We start from the raw sequence: 22863 nt of genomic DNA, 5'->3' as shown, positions 1-22863 counted from the left end.
CTTAAAGTCACCTTAAACATACTTTAAAGTAAGGTGGCTTGGTTTAACCATTAGGCACTTCTTTGCTGAGTTTTCTGTTTTCTCAGTTCTGCAGACAAGACACCATGTGTCCTGCAGCTCCAGGTGCATTGCCTCAGAACTGCTGAGTGGTTTTGTACCTTCTCTTTCCCCCTTCTTTAATGTATTTTTAACCAGGAGAAAATGAAACGATGCTTGTGATTTACCCACTACCATTAATCATCTACAAAGCTCGACAGCTGTGCTTTCAAGATACATCTCCAGTACAACATATCTTCTATTAATGTTTTGTGAAAGGTAAGAACGACATTAGAGATTATCTTATTAGGAGATCGGTGTTGTTATGCTCTAAATTGATAAAACACTGGATTGTTCATTTCTGCATTTAGAGCTAAGAATATAGGAACATGACAACAAATACATAAAGATTAACATGTCAACCTATTTATTTACAATTCAGGACCTTTTTCAATACATGTCGTACTTTTGTACTTTTTACTTAAATGAAATGTAAATGTAAAAAAAAAAAAAAGCCAAATATGCAAACATAAAATCTTGTTCTGTATCGTTGTATCTTCTTTTTCTATTCACTGCAGACCAAGAATTAAAATCCAAATAACTACTCATCCTTAATGTACACTTATGGCTTTGATATATGTGCCAAGTTGTGTCACTTCTCCTCTGTGGATGTCCATGTGGTTGGAATGAGCATGCTGGAGTACTCCACAGCTGTAAGACAGTGAGAGCTGGTATACCTCACTGCACTCAGTAGTGGGATCTTGGTCATTAGAAAAAAAGAAAGCACTGGGGAGGGGAAGGTGCATACACTTGAGCTTACATGCATAGTACACAAACACACACAGACAGAAAATCGCAGACAGCTCCACGGCTGGTTCTCTCCGACTCTGCTGCTGCAGGCGGATTCAAAGATGCAAATCCAGGATTGTGTTCAGTTCTGGGTGGGGGGTTTGGAGGAGACCTGTTTGGAGCTTCCCTTTTCTCTCATCTCTTTGCTGCCCTCATCACGCCAACATTCTCCACATGAGAGGAGTCATGCCTCACAGCAGCGTGCTACCTCTGATGATACCCAGCATGCCAACATGGGGAGTGTCTGCCAGGAGAGCTGCCTCATGTCATCCTTGAACTTTATAGAAGCACCCAGATGAGAAATGGCGGTGTCCGGTACAATTACTCACAGCACTGGACATTTTCCTTCCTGCGCTGATGATATGTTTTTTATAGTACGGTATTTGCCCTAAAACTGTAACTCAGTGTTGCCAAAAATAGAAACTATGAGACATATTGCCATTGTTTCTCTCGGTGCCATTCATCCATCTGCTCTTTTGAGAACAGATAATGGCACTCTGGGGGCTATTCATAAAGTTCACTCTTCTGCATCAAGACTCAGTGTTCAGAGCTTTCAGTGAGACAAGGAAAAGCCCAGAAAGCATATTAGAGAAAGCATACGTATATCCATCCCCCCACAGGCCACACAGAAAGCTAGGAGTCAAAGTACTGTAGTGTAATGTAGGGTACTGCACCATATGCTGTAAAACATGCACCAGATGTGAAAGTGTGAAACAGGAAAGATGGAAAATACAGACTTCACACTTTTCCTAAACACATTTATATTTAACTAATCCACCTGACTGCAAGCGGATAAAATGTGCTTTGTCATCATGCTGTAACTTTACCTGAAATATCTTGTTGGCACCAAAAATGCTGTAGTGATGTCACAGTCCAAATCCTCCCTCTGCTGCCCCTAGAAATGGTTTCTGTAGCAACCGTAGGAGGCTGTGCAAACGATTCACCCAGCTACAGCGACAATGCTGACTTGGGACAATTTCTTCTGGTATTGATACTATTTCTAGGATTGTCCTTATCTCAACATATCTATGATGAATTAGATCAACAAAGAATAGTCACGTCTGAGTGAGGTTCGAAGTTTGAAGCACTGTGACCCTGGAAACTGTGCAGCCCTGACTCACCGCTCAGGTGTCCTGTGACTCAGAGTGGCTGCTGCATCCCTCAGCAGCATTGTCGACTGCAGACCAGACTCCTGCTTAAGGCAGGGGCACATGTTTTGGTTCACTTGCAAACAAAAACCAGGGCATTGCATCATCAGTGACATAGTAGCTGTCACTGTAAATCCCACACATCTGATAATGGTCACCTGTGCTGCACTTTTTGTCAAGCACTGGAAGTCAGACATTAATACACACGTTTTTTAAAAAGCAAATTCTTTCATGCACCGTTTCAACTTTTACAAAAAGGATGCAAAACCTCACTTTAGCAAAATATTCAAGGGTGGATAACAAAGTAATGACTTTGATTTACAGAGCCTTCCTGTGCATGTAAAAGAAAGCTTACATTTACTGACATAAAGTTTTATTTTTACCCTCTTACCCCGATACACAGAGTATCTTATTTCTTCTCTGACCTTGGTGTAATATAACCTAGTGCTCCTGCAAGCTCTTACCTTGACTTAAGTTTCACTTTGTCATACAGAAGCATTGTATAATGCAACATCAGAGTATCCTGCAACAATGACACTGACTCACTCATTTACTGACTCATAGACCTTCCTTTCAGCAGCAGGGTGGCTTACAGAACTGAATGGAGTCAAAATGTTTTGGGCAGTTTACTGCTGTCATTTCTTTTTTTTTTCTTTCTTTTTTTTTGCCTGTCCCATTTGGTTCTTTAGCCGTCAGAATTGTTGTCTGGAGACCAACAAGGATACCCAGTGGATTTACTTTGCCAAATGGATCATCACGGCCTTGCCGTATTGGTCCATTTGATCGACCTTTGTTGTTATTCTTTATTTTATTTTATTTTCAGTTGTTACAGACGGGACAGACATGACTGAGGGATGGGAAGGGGAGAAAGAAAGATGAAGGAAAAGAAAAACAGAAGGGAAGAGGGACAGCGAGAAAGGGCACTTAAAAAGAGAAAGAAGAGAAAAACACACACAGACACAATCATGCATTCCCACCCTCATACACACATATACAAATACTCAGCACTCACCCAATGTAGGGATAGACATACATGGACACTCTACACACAATCACACTCCCCAAACAAACTCTATACCCCGGGTCCAGGTACCCTTGCCCCTGGAGGGGGAAACGGCACCTAGACCCAGGAGATGTTACCCTTTCCCCCGGGGTGGAGGCAAGCAGACCACCCCAGGCTCCGCAGCAGCAGGGAGGCCCCGAATCCCAGATCCCAATCGGATGGCCAACACCTCCTCCCAGCCCCCCCGCCCCAATGGCCAGCAGAGAACAGGGGTGTGTGAAGACCCCAACCTCCCTCCTCTCGCTCATGTGTAGTGTTGCGTCGTGTTGTTCTAAGGTGCATTTAAAACACGGGAGAGCATGGTGCTGCTGCCAGAGAGCAGAAGGTGTTAGCACAGCCCCTCCCGAGAATCCTCAATGTCTACATGGATTTAAAATTGAGAGGTGGGCACTGGTGCTAGAGGTGGGGTTAAATACACGATGCCTCCCCTGCACCCTGGTGACACACCCGCACCCCAAGGCCCTACTTGTGTGGGTGGGTGTGTTGGAGCAGGAAGAGGGAGGCAGCCGGGGATGTGGTGGAAAAGAAGGGAGGAGCAAGATGCCCCTCCCTGGGCCAACTCCCCCGCTGACCCCAGTAGGCACGCCTGTCCTTCGGCACCCACCAAGGCAAGGGAGCCCAGGCCCATACAGACCGGGGCCTACGGCATCAGGACCGTACTCCTGTCATTTCTGCAGGTGTTCTTGTGTATGCAAAATGATGCATGTACTAACTTTTGTATGCATGACAGAAACATAACTCATGCAGTATACATGCTTTGTTACGTTACAAACTTCTACAGGTAATCTACAAGCCTGTAAGTTTTGAGAAATTAACTTGTGTAGTGGCCGTATGTGCATATTTCTGAGATCTGGCTAAGAGTGCTGGAGCTTGGCAGTATACCGCAGTGGGCCAGTGTCCTTGTCTCTCTCCTGTTGTCTGGCTCTTTTCCAGCATCTGCCCTCTTCCTGCTGGGCCTCAATCTGACGAGCATGACTCTCTCCTTCCCTCCCTTTTTCTTCTCCTCCCTCTCTTTACAGAGTCCTCCGTCCTTCCTATCCTCCCTTTCTCCATTTCTACCTCAGATGTACTGTTAGCTCCAGGGGACACTAAGGACAAAAGGGGCTATATTGCTTTATAGCCATGTACCATAGCCACTTATTTATTGTGTCCACATTCCTGGTCCCATATTTGTATGTGTAACCTGCCTCTTTTGCAGGGCAACTCAGTTCCTGAGCAGCAATGCTGAAATGACTCATCTCCCAGAGGGTCAAATAAATTGAGTCTCACTGAAGATGCACTGGAAAAATGTCTTTAGCAGCAAAATTGTTGGACTGCTCTATAGCCCAAGGAGTGAAAAGAATCAGGAGAAAATTCACAAAATATATAGGATAAGATTTAGTGCAAGGTTCTTGTTCTAGGAGTCTTGTTGATGATTTTGCATGACAGAATTTGTTAATGAGGAATTACACAGGAGAGTGTTGCATCATCATATCTGGAAGCAGAAAATCTGTATTAATGCAGCAGAAAATCCAAACATGAATGCGATATGCAGCCTCCTGTTTTCTATCTTTTTTTTTTTACGGCTTACGGCCATACAACCCTGAACACGCCCGATCTCGTCTGTTCTCCTGTTTTCTATCTTATCACATTATGTTGGTTATTATGGAGCTTGTAATAGGCAGGTCAGGGTTTTGAAGAGATCCATGGTGGACCCTATGTTTAAAACCTTGTTCCTGTGTGTGTCTGTGTGTGTGCTGGAAACCTGTGGCTGCTGCAATGCAGTATGAAGGAGTAAGGCGGCATCACAGACCTCCAGCATCAATAAAAAGACCACTGCACTCCAGGGACTGTACCGGCTAAATGGCAGTACCAATTGCTACACTGTAAGCTCACTTTTGTGTCACCTGGAAACACTAAATACAGCTAATCCTCCAGTGATTTTCCAGTATTTCTGAAGCTACCTACCTTTCTTAAAAAAACATTACAAACATTAAAAAACATTTTTTGTAGGTATATATTTTTTGTTGGTGTATATATATATATATATATATATACAAATGTATATATACATATTGGTCCTCTAATCCATCAGTGAGAATGACCCTTCAGTCTCTCAGTTCTCAGGTTTATTTTCTCTTCCGCATGTCAGTGAGCCAAAAAAAACATCTGATGGAGATGCTGAAATCAATACCTCTTGGTAACAAATTCATTCTTGACACCCTTGCCTGCCAACTTATACAGCCAGCCAGCCATTTGAACATCCCCATATGATTAAGGCACACAGAGCATTTAGAGTGTAGACAACCTTCACTTTTTAATTTAAGAAAAACACCTAATAGTAAGAAAATGAGTTTCAAAGACAGCATTTGCAGTCTTTCTAACAGGCCCCCAGCTCATAAATAATGACCATGCTGTCATAACTAACCTGGGAAAGCCATTATGAGATACAGAGAGGTATCAGCTTGTGTGGCAGCAGGAAGGCATGCAGACAGACAGCAGGGAAGAGGTTGGGAGCCATGATGGTCTCGGGGTCTGGCAGGACAAGCCTTGGCAGAGTCAGGTCTCACACAAATCATCCTGCTGTCTGCCCCACTGCCTGTTTCTCCTGAATCACCTCCCTCCCTTGCTCATCCAAGGGAATCCCACTGACCTTTGGCTTCTGAGGAGGTCACTTCTGGCCACGGCGCTTTCATTCCCAGCTCCAGTATTGATTCCCAGCTCAGGTATCAATAGTGATGAAAGGACAGAGTTTGTTCTTTTTTCTGAATATAGCAAAATGCAATGATGGAGGATTTGCTCTATTTTAGTCCCTCTGTTCTATCTATTATTCATGAATTGTGTTGCCAGGAAAGACTGCGAGTGTAACTGCCATGAACAGGCATTAAAAAAGAAGTAAAGCTGTTATTACTTCCACTATACTAATAACGCACAAGAGAACAAAGATTATCAAAAAAGCTCCTCCCACAAGCATTTATGTTGTTTCTGCAATAACAGTTATGCATGAACATGCTCACATATTTCCTAAAACAGTAGCCACAAGTTGATATATCAGCTTTTTATCAAATGCCTGAAAACTTCTCGAAGATAAACTAAATATGCAGAAATGAATATTTTTTTTACTCTTAATTTTGGCATTGCAATTTGAGAAGATCGCATCTTTTAACCATCAGCTGAATAGTGGTGGAGCTGCGTACCCCTTTAAATTGCCCATACTGCAGATAAGGTGAGCGCTAAGCTATAGTGCAGATGGGGAGCGCGTTTTTCCGCCCTTGCCTTTCTCCATCACCAGCCCGTCTCTTGGTATGCATAGCAATGCCTGACTGCAGGTTTGACTAAGCTTTATATACCAGTCCTGCGGCCGAAGCTGACAACAGAGATATTTTGCCCAGAAAGTTTTTTTTTTCTTCATGTAAAAATCTCTCGCCTCCCACCGTGCTGACACCATGCAGGGGCCATAAAGGCCACTTTACATGTGTGTTCACGTGTGTGCGTGGGTCTCCTGCTCAGTGAAATTGCATAATCTTCTAGCCCACTACGTAGGGCGGTTCTTTCACGCATGTCGTTTCAAGTCAGTGTCTGAGGAGGCTGCTCTGCTCACCATGTAGGCTATTAGGAGATTCTCAGAACTGTCTCTGCATTAGATACTGGGATGCACTGCCTGAGCATGTCTGCATCTCAGTCTGGAATCTGGTGGAGATGCTAATTTATGCCTAAATTATAAATAAAAATGTAAATTGACTGTCTGACGCATGCATAGATTAACTCTTCTGAGCAACCAAATTATTTTCACACGCCTTCAAATTATTAAATCGTGGTAATAAGATTATATTTTTAAGCTCCCTTCCTCCCCCGCGCCTCGCCTTGTCCCCCCCTTTGCAGATGTTGCCTTTCTGAGCACCTTATGGGGACTATTTACCTTTGAGGCTGTCTGCAGCCATCAGCTCGTCACACAGTCATACATGCGTGGAGGAGAACAGTGGTGGAAGATTTTTTCTGCTGATCCCAGCACCTTTGGTTATTAAGGGAAGCACCAGCACCTCCTTGATCGGTTCCCTCCTCCTTTTTTTTTCTTCCTTTCTTTTTTCTTTTTCTTTTTTTTTGCCAATCGCCATCCCACGACAGCGTACCCGGAGGAAAGGAGTCGGGGAGGGGAAAGCGAGGACACACCCGCACATACTGTACCCGGTGTACACGGCAAGGATGCCGCAGACAACATGAGGTGAATATCATCGACTGTCCCAAATTGGAAATTCATTTTATACCTGCACTGGAATCAGATCGCCCGGTGAGCGCAGCTGGTTATTCACTTCCCTAATACCAGCGTCCAGCAGGAGCATCAAATCACATCCAGATGGGAAAAAAGATGTCTGCACGTATGTATGAAATTAAAGCAGCTTTACCTATCATTTCCATTTCCATTAAATGTGAACACGAGTCGTAGCATTTTGTAGTTGGCGGAATGATTTGCGCTGCAGCAGAAGAATGTATAGTGACCAGTAAACCTGTAGTTATGTATTTGCTGTGTGTGTCATAAGCGTTATTATTTTATTTTATAAAACTGTGCTCCTACTTTGTGAGTGGAGATGATGCAGAGGAGAGATACAGTTTTTCTCTTGGAACCTTTTTCCTTCTATGGATAAATTATTTATAGATGTTTTTGAATATTTCAGTAACAGGCACCATTTCAAGACTAAAATGCTCCATCAAAACTAGACTGAAGTCATGTCTATGTTGCAGCTGTGTATTGCATTTGTTTGGCACAACAGTGAATCTTAAGCATGTCACATACATTGGTGTTTAGACTGCAGTGGTTTTCGATGATATTCTAGACAGGAAGCTGTCTGTATGAATTTGGTGTCTGCTGCATTGCCATATTCATGCTTGGCTTCACTAGAAAAGGTATTCCCATTCATTTCAACACATATTGTTCATTGCAGCAGATTAGTGTCCTAATTTATGAGCTCCTGTAAGTGTTATTTGCCCCTTAGCCCCTGCATTTACCTGCATTGAAGTAATTTATATGCAAGGCGGGTTGCTTATTTACATATTAATTTTCCAAAGTCAAGAGCAGGAGTGACATCCTCAAGTTTCCACTTGTTCATTTTAGCTCTGACAGTTTTCTCATGACAGTCTAACTTTACATAATTTCATATCGGATCTTATGACAGTTTTTAGAGGGTGGCTTCATTTTCTTCTATTTTGAGTTGTTTGATCTTCAGGCTTACGCAAACTCCTTACATCTCTGCACTAAACGTAAAAAGTATTGAGTGCTGAATCATGTCATAGGTTTACCTGACCTTGCTGTCTGTCTTTGCTTTCTCTGTTCTATATGCAGTCAGATCCTAGGTGACATCCTGTGGCCGTCAGGTCTTTACAGTGTTGAGCCCCCTCCCTCTCCTGGCCTCCGCCTGCAGTTCTTCAGGCTGCAGGACCCAGACTCACTGAAAAGTGCAGGCCTCCTCCCCCCGCAGAATGACTGTTGCCACAGCCGACCCCTCTGACGAGGCGGCGGCGCACCCGGGTCACCCGCAGGACTACGACCCAGAGGCTGACCATGAGTGTTGTGAGAGGGTGGTCATCAACATCTCAGGGCTGCGCTTTGAGACACAACTTAAAACGCTCTCCCAATTTCCAGAGACTCTGCTGGGGGACCCCAAAAAAAGGATGCGGTACTTTGACCCACTAAGGAACGAATACTTTTTCGACAGAAATCGACCCAGCTTTGATGCCATATTGTATTATTACCAATCAGGAGGCCGACTAAGAAGGCCAGTCAATGTCACCGTAGATATTTTCTCAGAGGAGATTCGCTTTTATGAGCTGGGTGAGGAGGCAATTGAGATGTTCAGAGAAGACGAGGGTTTTATCAAGGAGGAGGAGCGCCCTCTTCCTGACAACGAGTTTCAGAGACAAGTATGGCTACTGTTTGAGTACCCAGAGAGCTCAGGTCCTGCAAGGATTATTGCCATAATCTCTGTCATGGTCATCCTCATATCTATAGTCAGCTTCTGCTTGGAGACACTGCCCATTTTCCGTAATGATGAAGAGGAAATGCATAAGTCTCAAGCAGAAGTCTTTTCGCCTGAGACCAACACCACAATCATCAGCTACACAGCCACTTACTTCACTGACCCCTTCTTTATCCTAGAGACTCTTTGCATTATATGGTTCTCCTTTGAGTTTCTAGTGCGCTTCTTTGCCTGCCCCAGCAAAGCAGGATTTTTTGGTAATATAATGAACATTATTGATATTGTTGCCATCATCCCTTACTTCATCACTCTTGGCACAGAGCTAGCAGACAGACCAGAGGATGGTCAAGCAGGTCAGCAAGCCATGTCTTTAGCCATTCTCAGGGTCATCCGCTTGGTGCGAGTCTTCAGAATATTTAAGCTCTCTCGTCACTCTAAGGGGCTTCAGATTTTGGGTCAGACCCTGAAAGCCAGCATGAGAGAGCTTGGCCTCCTCATTTTTTTCCTCTTCATAGGAGTCATCCTATTCTCAAGCGCTGTCTACTTTGCTGAAGCAGATGAGCCAGAGTCACAGTTTGAAAGCATCCCAGATGCGTTTTGGTGGGCTGTGGTCTCAATGACAACAGTCGGCTACGGTGATATGGTCCCAACCACGATTGGTGGCAAGATTGTGGGCTCCCTCTGTGCCATTGCAGGTGTGCTGACCATTGCCTTGCCCGTGCCTGTCATTGTGTCAAATTTTAACTACTTCTATCACCGTGAGACTGAAGGTGAAGAACAGGCGCAGTATCTGCAGGTCAACGTGACCAAAGCTGATTCAGCGGAGGAGCTGAAAAAGAGTCGGAGTGGCTCCACCATCAGTAAATCGGACTATATGGAGATCCAGGAGGCTGTGAACAACAGCAACGAGGACTTTCAGGAGGAGAACCTAAAGACAGCCAACTGCACGCTGGCCAACACAAACTATGTAAACATCACCAAAATGCTTACAGATGTGTAGTCATCTTATATTTTCCTCCCTGTCACAGTGGGAAATGTGGAGCTGAGCATCTGGGTGGGACAGGCATACATCCTCCCATCTTATGTGTGCTGAAAATATCAAGGCAATAGAATTCATGCTGTTGATGATTGACTGAAAAATATTGCAAATACCATTCACTTCTTCTACGCCCATCCTGTCTTCACTCGTCACAGCTTGTCCTTAAAACTCCTCATTAATGAGTGGAAATTGAAAATTTAGCATTTCTGCATGGAGTTGGCTTTCTTCTGTGTGACTGTTTTGAAAAGTAAATGATAAGACCTACAAATTTCCCGCTCACAGTAGTAGTGCACAAAAAGAAAGTGGAGAAAACACAGTGAGAAAAGAATCGCTTTCAAAATGAAAAAAAAAAAAGTCACACAAGTCCCGCTTAAGTCCCCTGTCCCTTGATCCCTCATTTCCCAAGGCACACTGCTCTGCCATGCGCTTCTGAAGAGCCCTACTTGTGCGCTACATATGCTGCTTCCTGGAGCCAGTGAAACAAAACTGTCCTGTGCTACACTATTTAGAGATAAAAAGGACGTGCGAGCATAAAGCAAGCCCAGTCCAGCGCTGGCACGGCCTGTGGGTGACTTGTGACGAGGTTGGTGGTTAAGTACACCACATAATTTCAAGGATGAATGACAGCCATCAGCACTAAGCTCATGGTTTGACACCTTTGTTCCCAGTAGACATCAGTATCTGATGAATGACTGAGAATGGCCTTGAATTTTCACTGCTTTGGTCTTACATGTACTGTACGTATTGCAATGCAAGCTTTCTCCCTCCATTCACCCAAACTGGTCTTACTGCAGAGCTTTGAGGACAACTTGAATGTTTCTTCTTGTTTTGTTTGTTTTCCACAGTTTCACACATAAAGTACTTATTCATATATAGATAGGTAGACTAACTGTGACTTATCTGATAGCCAGTAGGTAGGTGCTGTTATTAGTAAACGTAGTCAGTAGATAATTGCATGACATTTTTATCTGACTGAGAAATTTCCACTTGTTTCTCGACTGCCACTTGCTTCATCACACCACTGTATATTTGTTTGCACACTGCCTTCTGTACAAATCCACACTTTTAAAAGGATGCCTGCAGGTAGCTGTTACAAGAACCTAAAACTCTATGTCAGAGGATTTCTTAAGAAATAATCATAAAGCCAAATCCTACATGTAACAGGATATGGTATCCTTGTCAATATTAACATTCCACGTAGAAGTCATTACCAATTAACTTTTGCCAGGTCGCTGTAAACTGAGCTACGAGCTGTGATTTTGAGCGTTAACTCACACCCTAGTTTTGGACATTTATCGCAATTGCAGATGTGATAGACTTGCAGTGGTGTTTTTTCTCACAGGTTTGTCACATGATCACGTCCTCACGATCAAAATACTAACTTTTAAGGACTAGTGTATAGAAAAATGCTTCCCCCAAACTGCCTTGTATCTGGGTTTACGCTACTCTCCTAGTGTTGCATGACCTCAGAAACATTCCTAGCATGTGTTTAAGCTCAAAGAAGAAGCCTCTAAGACAAAAAGAGTATAATTATTACAATAGACATATTTATTTCCTATGTATAAAACAGTAAATGTATACTGACAAAACACACACATATATATAATGCTCATATACTTTTATGAGAATAAAAAAAAAACCTAAAATATCAAACTTTTAAGAGAAAGCAAGAGTCTTTCCACAATGTGCAGATCATTGCCATGTTATTTATTTTTTTTAAATGATAATTATGAACACTGTTGTTCACCTGTGTCGGAGCCTGTCTGGAGTGCCAAAGACACACTTCCACTAGCCATTTTCTTTGCTGGTGAGTTCTCAGCAAACCTGATACACGTCCTGGATTTAGACACTAGACGTTTGCTTCACTTTATACAAAACTGCCTTTTGTGAAGTAGTTGTTGAAAGACGCAGTGTGGTACTGAACTGTGTCATCCCTAACCAGAATCTTTTCTCAGAAAGCCTTTATTGACATTAAATTGGCCAGAATCTAAATAGAGTCTGGCTGTCCGCTGAAAACACTCTGATGCCAGAAGCACAATCTGTCTTTAAAAGTTACCATCAAATGTGAATTAGGTTCTGATTCTTGTTTTCAGGTAAGATTTTCCACTGTTTGCTCAACACTGCCAAGGTAACAGTCAAAGGCAGTAACATCAATATGGGAAGTGATAATTAGCAGTAGTGTAGCAGATACTGTCTAACCCAAGGGTCCTCGGACTTCATATCCGAGTCTCTTGCCTTTCTACATCTTTTCACGGATGTCTTCTGTAATTAGAAAGGTGATGGATTAGGAGGAGGTCTGTAGCAAGAACTGTCTTGATGAATTCTGTCATGTCAGGATGTACATCTTTATTCTAAGGGTTTCATTCTGCTCACTGCAGTTTCAAACTGCAGGAGCAAAGTGATTTAACAACATCGCTGCCAATATGTGCTCGTCCAACTGCCTGACCCGAGGCTTCTGACATCCTCTCTTTGTCCAAATCTGTTTTTCTGTATCTTCAAAACATTTTTAGGGGATTTTAGTAAGTAAACTGCATGTGTTGCTTTTTTAAGAGTAGCTTGAAGGTGGACTGAGATCCTGAAAAGGTCATAACTCAAAGTAGGACCGAAAACAAAAACCAGCTGATTAGCAACATTCTCAAGATCATATGGTAGAGGTGGTGGTGTGAAAAGCATACACGCTATCTCTTTAAAAAACGCAAAGAAAGAAAGAATTAACCTCTTTGGAGCTCCACAATTTAACCAAGAGCTTATTGATCAATAGTTGAGTATTGGTTTGGGTGTTTGAGCTGTGTGCATGTGTGTGTGTATGAGTGTGTCTCTGTGAGTCTGAGAGGGAGAGAGAAGGAGAACTGCTGAATGTCAGTGTATTAGCCTGGTTGTATAGCTGCATTTATGCAACAGCCATTTGCATATCTTTGTATGTGGGGAAAAGCGAAAACACTCACAGTCTGACCAAAAAATATGTCTATGCATGCCAATGCGTCAAATCCTATTGTCATTTCTTTTTTTTTACCATTTTGTTGGACAGAAATTTAACATAAATGTTACACGTTAGCATTTAACTATTTGTTTGACAGTAGGCATGCTATTGTACCTCAGCCAACTTCACTGTAGCAACTCATTTACTGGAGTTCACAATGTTGTAGTTGTATATCAGCAATTATTTCTGCTTAAAGCACAAAGACAAGTAGAATCATGCTTATCTGTAAACCTACAGATTTAATCTGCACAATGTTTTTTTTTTTTTCAGTCTAAACAAAGTCAATTATACATGAAGTTGTGTTGTTTTATGGGGAGCACCACAGCCTCTAAGAGTTTCATCTCTCACCTGCTGAGGGACCCACCAGCAAATCCACTCCATGAGAAGGGTGCCCAACAGTGAATACACTGAGAAATCTATGCAGAGATTTGTTATTAGCTGGTAGTTTGGGGGGGAAAGAAGGTTCAGTACATTTTTTCTGTTTTATCGGGCATAAATTCCATGTCGATCCCAAGAGCTGACAAAGCATTTGAAAGAAACCTCAAAGCAAAAATGAAACACTTTTGCAATATTCTGCTGCTGTATGTCAAACACTCACATGTTAGCTGAATGTGAATATGAGCTCTCTGATCTTTGGGGTTTGTTTGAACCGCGATGTCAGCTCTGTGTGACAAGGCTCATACATACAGGAAACAATACAGTCAATATGCAATCTTAATGCATGTGTGTGTTTAAGACTTTTTTTTCTTTCGACCCCAGAGCCTGATAGTGTGGCATCCACTGAAATTTGTACAGTTGTTCACTTCCCCCCCCCCCCTTCCCTTGTCCTCCCCATTTCATAGAGGCCTGAAAACATCCATCAATGTTGATACAGTGGATAATGGATTTTCTTTCTATGAAATGAACTATGACAGAATAATGTAAATAGTAACCAATGGATGATGGAGTAAAAACCATGTACTATATACTGTATGTGAAGTCTGAATTTAAAACATAGTATTATCTGCACTTTACAACAAAAAGGACAATCTATGGACAAGAAAAACATGCAGAATTTAAAAAAAGGCATATAATCCTTCCAAATGATCATAACCATGAAAAAGTAATATCAATAATGAAGCCAATAATAACTCATTTGAAATTGTGTTGTGTGTGTTTATTGTGTGTCATTTCTGCCCCTTTTTGGTCATAAAATCATGTGTTTTATTGACTTTGGCATGAACACAGTACAAGCAGAGGTGTTTTTTAACTGTTTATCCACCCTTTTTTTCCCCACACGTCACAATGTTAACAAGGTATTTAGTCTGAAAATGATTTGAGGTGCTAATTTTAGTTGAAGAGCATCTGTGCTGATACAAAATGCCGTAAATCGATCAAAGGCTTCTTTGTTGTTATTCTTAGGACAGCCGGCATCTTTGTAGCCACGGGCAGTGTAGAGGACATTTTCAGATGCCTCCTGGTATCTTCAGTTTCTGCCTCCCTTTAAGTGCACGGAATATGCTCCCTGCAGTTTAAAAGAGAGAGCAGGGTGTTCTATTAATAGCTTTTTGTTGGTGGAAGAGATAGGAGAAGGAGGAGAATGTGAGCAGAGACACAGAAAGGTGAAGAGAAAGAAAGAATTTTAAAGAAATCCTTCAATCATTCAGTGAACTTTCTGTGGATCTCTGGTCTTGACATCCAAATGTAAAAATCCATACTAGGAAAAAAATGTACTAATAAAAGCAGCTTGTTTTGTATGCAGTTAAATAAAGGTTTTTTTATTTATTTATTTGAGGTTTTTTTTCGTTTAGATCCATAAAATGTGCCGTTGAAATTTCCTATATATCTATGAAGTACTCTTTTATTCTTGAGTTCTTATGATATCTTGTGTTATCTTCTCACCAGACACATCTACACCTGAGTGGTTTTGCAAGCTGCTGCCTTGTGCTCTTCTATCTTTAGTCCACTTGTGCTTTAACTACAGCAATGCATTGTGAACAGGAGCACTTGGGGCCTTGGTGCTGTAGCTACAGCTCTGCTTTAGTCATTAGTCTTGCTTTGATCCAGCGATGCAGTGCAGCTCTCTGCAGCCTCTTTGCTGAAACCGGGGCAAACAGTGACAGGCAGATGGGACAGAGCAGCCTGAGCAAGGACACAGGCAGCAGGAACAAAGCCCTGCTGCAGGTTGCTGCCACTGCCACAGAACTGTTGTGAGGGAGCAACGAGTGAGACTGTGTGTTGTTTGTCAGGGATGGTAGCATACCCACAGGAGCATGGATGAGTAGTCATACAGGCTTGCACTGTTCTTACCAGCTTGTAATTAGGAGACGAGTGCTGTGGGACTTGGAGCTAATCCAACAGGGCTGCCCAGCATCAGACCACACCCTGTTATTACAAGGTGTTAAGCTTTATTCTAATTAAATCCAGTCCTGGAAATAGTGTCATGAGTTTTGAAATTGTTAAATTTAGCTGTTTAGAGCAGTGTACAAGACACATGCTTATTTTATTTCATTTTATTATATTTTAGCTTTTTTTTTTTAATGAAGGGTTTTTTGCATTCAGTTTTAGTTGTAGAACGATTTAGCGATGGAAGAAATGATTACTGCCCTCTAGGGTGGCATTGCTGAAACTACACAAAGTCTGTAATTGTAATCAATTTGTTAAAAACACCTTGTGGAAGAAGCATTGAGATTGAATTCCAAAGATTTAAAAGTTAAATATTAATTTAGCAGATGAATACCTCTGTGAGTGATGTAAAATATGATTATATCATATTAGAAAATTTCAAGCCTCTGAGAATGGCAGCTCTGTTTAATCTAATTCCTAAACAGTTAAAGCAATGTTTTTGTAAAACTCCTTGAATTAAAGCCCGAAGCCATTCTTACAAGCACTTTTTTTTTTTTCATTTTAATATTTTATTCCTTCTTTATATAAAACTCACTGTGGTGGTGTGCAAAAATGGTGTCTTTGTTCAAAAACATATGGACCTAACTGTATACATTGTACAAAGTTAACTCCATGTATAATCTATACAAAGAAGAATTTAATGCAAGAATGCATTAAATTCTATGCTATATTTTTAAACTCAAAATGCATAAATAGCCTGACATTTATAAATGGATGATTAAGTCTTAAAAAATGTTCCAGTGAGCAGGGAGGATACTTGCTTTTAAGGAAAAACTTGTAATATCAAACAATATCACGTGTCTATCATAGATCATAGGTCTTTGGTCAAGGTGCAGATCTCGTGTCTCTGTCAAGACACCTTCTGAATCTGACTTCCTTCTGTGCCCCATATATGATCATTCCTGTACTTCACTGTTTCACTGTTCCAAAGACCAGCAAGTGCTTGTTTCTGCAGGAACCTGAGCAAATGTGGTGGAAAGACAGACAGCTCTTGTGACAATATGAAGGTCCCATATTAACTCTATCACCACTGCCCCATAGGAATACACACAGACATGCCTTTTATATTTTGACAGTTTCAGGATTTCCCTAAAACTACCATTTTCCTTCATTTGACTCACAATGGTGGGTCTAAAGTCCATCTGAATAGATATAAGGTCTATTTGATCTGTAACAGGTTCAATATGTTTTTCGTTTTGTACATTTTGGGTCACTTTAGGAAAAGTAATCAAATTTCTGACTGAAAAGTAACATTTTAGGTAATTTATACTGTTGTCAATTCTCAAAATGTGTCAAATTGGGCACAAACAGTGTGTCAGGGTTAAGGAAAGTGGACTAGTGGTTCACAGCTCCCTCTGAAGGGTCAGCTTCCCTCTGAAGGATCATGAGATGATCAAAGCCAGTAAAAAAATCAAAATTTATTGTTTTCTCACATATACCAAATATTTCAAACTTTTCAAATTTAGTTTTGCCCTTGAACAACTGAAGTAGCAGTGGGAAATGCTTTTCTGTAAATTTTAAGAGAGATAAAGGCTGGAAGGCCCTGATTAAGCTTTTATATACACTCTATATTAAAATAAAATATAAAACATTGTTTTGTTTTATGTGCAATCTTTTACGTCCCTACATCTGACATCTGGAAACTAGAGATAACAAAAAAGGTAAATAGAGAAATAAAAAGTGTAAAATCTAAGTAGCTCAAGATTAGACTTGAGCTTGCTTAAACAGCTGCTTGAAAAAAAAATACTAGGCTGTTCTCTGCATAAACACTCTTGATTGTCTAATCAGTAATTGAGTCTAATGAGATACATAATGTAGCCCTGGGAGTTTAGATGGAGTAGGACCGTCTAACCGTTCTCCTTCATAGTCAATGGAGAATCAATACATTCATACACTAGACCGCACACTCCACTTATCTGGGATAACAGATGGGCTGGGTTAAAAACATCCTACTGATGGCCAGATACTCTGAAGTCAACTGATTTAAACAAACTCAACAAACCTGTGTTCAATTAAAAAAAGAAGATTTTACATAATGAAGAACGGGGGTGTAGGTCACATAGAAACCAGTGATTAATGGCCTTGATAAATTTCAGTTTGTTGTGTATTGTGCTGGGGGCATGCACAACAACCCACAAACTTGAGATACACCAGAACAGTTAAACACAGTAGACTACTGTATGTTTAATCTTTGTACAAGTTGGTTTTGCAGTCTATCATTTGAGGCAGTGACAGCTAAAGGAAGTTGATGTTTAGGAGCTCTGAGCTGTTTATATCTTAATGTTAGATTGTGCGAAGACGGTCTGAAGAGGCCAAAGTTATCATTGAAAGAGCAGAGGCACAATGTAACAGACAGAGGGAGGTAAATGTGCCAGAAATATGTCACAGCTTATAAACTGTAACTAATGGCTCTTTAATGTGTGCTTTTTCACTAACTATATCTATATATTTTTCAGTTACATAATCTAAATTAAAAAAAAAAAATCATTTATCAAGAGTTTGTGCAACTCTAATAATTTTTTTTAAATGGAATCCATCAGTCACTTTTCAAGAGAAGATGGTTAATCGCTTTCTTCCATGTAGTTAAATTTAAAACTCCAGTTTTTCTTTTGGATATTTCTAACTTTTGGGCAGAGCTAGGAATGTTGTTACCCCCCATGAACTATACAGACAGGATGGGCGTAGCTTCAAAGTCTGAAAAGTGAAGTTTTGCTGAGTTTATTGTGTTATTTGCTAGTTTAAAGTCTATCTTAAGACATAATCGAATGATTATTCCATAATAATGTTTATTTTTCAAATAATGTTCAAATTGATAGTGAAAATAAAGAAGATTGTGTTTTAGGGTCTACTATAACTGATTACCGAATGGGGATCCTGCAGTTTCTTGGAGTTGCCCATTGCTCATCACATTGGGGTTTAATGTCAAAGGCTTTAAAACAGGAGCTCGCTGACTAATGGGTGACATCTAGTGATAGATTTGTTTCTCAAAAAATTTAATTACTTGTTTGTTTGTTTGTTTGTTTGTTTGTTTGTTTGTTTGTTTGTTTGTTTTTAAAGCTATCCATGCAATTACTTAATATTTAACAGTATAAAACAGACTGGCACAAATCCCTGTCCAATCACTTTCACCAAGTCTGAGTTTAGATTAATATTTTTTTTTATATATATATATATTTTCCATTTAGTTACCAAAATTATTTCTCTGTAAATGGCAAAAACAAAAAGTAATTCATGTACAAATATGTGTGATGTATCTGAACTACAGTTGCCATTGGAGTGAGCCATGATCAAGAATGGAGCACCAATAAATGCTATAAATGCACCACACAATGTGTCCATAAAACATTTATGCAGTCACTGCAATTCAGTGAATGTTAATCGAAGTTGAGAAATAAAACTCACTGAATGCAATAAGTGAACACAGTATGCTCAGCATTGCTTAATTGTGATTAAAATGGCAGATATCAATGATCTAAATTAGCAGTTTTCATTTAAACTATAGGTTCATTAAACTTGCTGTCACCCCTTGTTAATCAGTCCAGTCCACTCTGATCAATCGCTGATCTGTCTTGATTACTTAACCTAAGGGGAAAAGTCCATCCCTGCTGCTGGCTGTGTACACATCTTGTGGAGGCCATTTCTAACATGTTGAGCAATGAAAGAATGTCAGAGGCTTTAAATATCCTGTGTGAGTTAATATTTTATCAACATCTCAGTCCCTAGGCCTCTTCCCCCTTTTACATCCCACATCCAACTCTGAGATTGTGCACAAAGCAGGAACGGTATACTTTTTGTTTTAAACGCCTAGGCCCTGTCGTCCACATATGTGGACATCACATTTTAGGTTGTCTAGACCAATATGCTAAATTTTGCTCTACAGGGCCTGATATCCACTTATGAGGACATTACACTATCAAAATCACTTCTATCAAAATTTAAAACGAATGTCCTCATATGTGGAAAAAAAAAATCTGGTAATTCTTTGTTTTTACATTCATCAGGTCCCAATCAACCAAATAGCAAAGAGAAATAAAAAATGCATGCCATGAAAGAGTTTGGGTCTTAGGAGGTTAAACCTACCAGCTTTTTCTCACTGTCTTCCCTTCACATTCTCACAGCTTGTGCACTTTCTATTTTTCAACAAAAATGCATTTTCCTGCTAATGGGTTTGCAAATGCAAACCTTTCCCTTATAGAAAATGTTGGTTGTCTTATCTCGGCACATACGATTTCTATCACATGGAATCAAACAGAGAGGAATCATTTGAAGGAAATTAAATCTTGATGAAAAGGGGGCATTCAAATGTGCTTAATAGGCAATCTAATTTAGAGTTGCAAACAGAAAACGAGCTGAGCAGCAGAATGAAGGCAGCTCCATGTGTGGTTCAGTGTGTCCCACTGCATCCACTGAGCTTATTCATTATGTATGCAATGATCACTTGATGAAGGGGCCTGAAACAAAGCATCATCTTCATTGTACAGATGGCACTGCTGGTGCTTCTTTGCCCAGAAACACTCCGACAACACTACTTGTTTTTATGGAGTTTAATGAAATGTGAGGGGTTTCAATAGCAGTGGCAGTTAAAAATACTCATAGGTTTTCTATAAAAGATAACTCCGATTAATAACAACCTTTACTGCTTTACACTGCTTGTAAAAGATGTTAATCATCAAGTTCATTTTATCTTACAAATGAAGAAGGCAGCCTACATTTACACTTATTGTAAACAAAATGTAGGGAAAATGAAGTTTAAAGGTAAAACAGTTACATAACTATCTGTGGTAAACACACAGTGTTATCTATGTATAAACCAACTTCTTCACTATCTTTCAACCCATTGTATTGTATGTTGCTATATGTGTACACTCTTCCAGTGCAATTAGGCCACAGATATAGTGCCAAATCTAATAGTGCAGATAATCTGGATAAAAAATGAATTCACCTCATTGCTGATTTCTAGGCATAATGCTTTCAGAGCACATAACCAATAGACTGTCAAATATTGCCAAGGTGTCCAGTTCGACACTTGAAAATACTCAAAACAACTGGATTATCCCTTAAGCCAGTACCAGCTATTTGCCACTTGAGGCAGCAGAATAATTAGTAGTAAAAGGTAAGAGTGACTAAATATGTTAAAACCCCGAAGCAATCAGCAATCAACTGATTTGATTGCTGATTGCTGAAAAATAAGCAATTAATGCAGTGAACTATAAGGCAGAGAAGTATTTTCTATGCCTTCTGACCCTAAATGGCTGTATTATCATTTGAGAAATTGGAGCTGAGTTCCAGGGTGGAGCATTCATGTCAGGTGCAAGAAGGTTGCCTTCATTCATTATTCATGTTTGATCAAAGAGAGTGATCAAGTACCACTGAGGAATGCAAAGTCATAATAGTAGGGTGAAATTGTGTTTTATGATGGATGGTACTTCAATACCATTGATACGTAGAGGTTAAACTGGGATGTTTTTCAGTCATTTATAAAGGAAAGTATAGAAGTGTAAACACAGCACTTCTCAGTAAACTGCCATTAGCTAGTTTTTCATTATTAGAACCACAGTGGTGTGTGAAAACCACCGCTTTGACTTCTGCAGGCTGAAAGATTTATAGGCTAGCTTCTCTATTCTCCTGAAGCAGCAGCCCATGCAGCCACACCATGGCAACAATGGCCAACAGCTTTCCACTGGATAAGAAGATACCCAGTGTTTAGAGTTGAATACCTGTCCATCTGTCCCCACCAACATGGCCGCAAGCAGGGCTTTTCAGCACCTCTGTCACACACGCTGAGGTATCTAATTCCTACACATACGAATACATGGAGGCTGAACAAAGCAACCAGAGACCTCACGAGGATTAAAGACAAGAGTTTGGTACAGAAATATTTTATAAGCCAAACAGAAGTGGTATTCCAGGAGAGTGTATTAGAAGCAGAGGATTGCACCGTGCATATTGTGTGAGTTTTAGAGCTGTACTGTGGTGATAAGGCCTATGTTGGCTTCAGAGACAAGAACCTGCATTATGTGGAAGACAGGTGCTGAATGTTAATCACGTTTATTAGGGATAGAACAGTTTACTGCATTGCAATGTTTACACTGAAATGTGATGAAAAACAGAGCATGATCAGAGTGGATTTATTTAAAAAAAACATTCTAGAAGAATAAATCGCTAAGCAAAAAGTCGTATGGTACAGTTTTGTCTGTATCATTAAGTTAAGCTGTTTTAAAGTGTCCAAACGCAGTATCTGAGACTAGGTGAAATTATTTTATTAAGCTTCAGTTTTGATAATATTATTAGATATTGTGTCTTATTTTTACCAGGTTAACATTAAAAAACATCCCCTTTCCAACAAAAATGTTTTTTCTGCATTTAACTATATAAAAATAAAAAAATGAAAGAAATTCAGTCATTGGTGTCAATTATCTGAATTACTAAGCTATGACAAAATATAGTTAAATTACTAGTTCACTGCTCCCCATCACTGAACCCAAGTTATTAGAATATTGAATATGAATACATGATATCTCAGGCCATGAAATCATTGTAACTTTGTCCCAGTGGCGTGCCAAACAGAATTTCCGTTAGATTGAGGCCTGGACTTTGACTGGGTTATTGCAACACTTTGATACTTTTCTCTTTCAGCCATTCTCTTGTTAATTTGCAGCTGTGCTTGAGATCATTGTTCAGTTGCATGACCCAGTTTTGGCTTTAGCTGTCAGACAAATTGCCTCATATTTGACTTAATACAGAGAAAGTCATGCTCTGTTCTATCATGTGGCTGCAAAATCATCACTCCTCCATCACCATGCTTGACAGCTGGCAAGAGGTGTTGTACATTCCAGTCTTGCTGGCAATACGTCCAAACAACCCATACATGTTCAGTCCTTTTCTAAGTGTACTGTCATGAACTTTAGCCCTGAACATGATAATTGAGGCCTGTAAAGTCTGTGATGAAGCACTTGGGTTTTTATTGCAGTGTCTCTGAGCATTACACAGCTTGACCTTGGGGGAAATTTGCAAGGATGTCCTCTCCTGGAAACATTGTAAAGTTGTGTTAACACAGACCTGATCCAAAATGAGAAAGAGAGAGAGATGCTTTTGTAAGCACAGTAAGCAGCATTGTGTATTTGATTTGGCAGATTTTTTGCACAGGATACCCTTCCTGACGCAAATCACAAGGGCTTTTGTGTCACCATGTGGAACTGAACCAGGGTGCTCATTAGGCAAATGTGTAACCCACTACACTATGGGGTTCCTAGGCTGGGCAAATGACTAATAAAACAAAATTACTATTACTAGCAGGGACGTGCAGAGGGGGGGGCTAGAGGGGCTTGAGCACCCGCCCCTTTCCTGATGAGTGCCCAAAGTGCCCTTTTGTTGAGGCAACTTTTAAATTTTTTTTATTTATTTATTTATTT

General features: G+C 40.5%; 1 protein-coding gene across 1 annotated transcript; it reads left to right on the top strand.

Moving 5' to 3' along the window:
• The first annotated feature begins 6966 nt into the window (after nucleotides 1-6966).
• LOC102206365 (potassium voltage-gated channel subfamily A member 2) lies at nucleotides 6967-11672 on the top strand. The gene is made up of 2 exons (XM_005729794.1): nucleotides 6967-7451; nucleotides 8414-11672. Exon 2 carries the CDS (start codon nucleotides 8551-8553, stop codon nucleotides 10045-10047), a length of 1497 nt encoding a protein of 498 aa, XP_005729851.1. The 5' UTR covers nucleotides 6967-7451; nucleotides 8414-8550; the 3' UTR covers nucleotides 10048-11672.
• The last annotated feature ends 11191 nt before the right edge of the window (nucleotides 11673-22863 follow it).

This window comes from Pundamilia nyererei, unplaced genomic scaffold (genome assembly GCF_000239375.1).
Source record: "Pundamilia nyererei isolate P.nyererei 1_Seehausen unplaced genomic scaffold, PunNye1.0 scaffold00034, whole genome shotgun sequence".
Taxonomy (NCBI): Eukaryota; Metazoa; Chordata; class Actinopteri; order Cichliformes; family Cichlidae; genus Pundamilia; species Pundamilia nyererei.
Note: the sequence above shows the minus strand (reverse complement) of the source record. Positions and strands in the feature narration are given on the sequence as shown.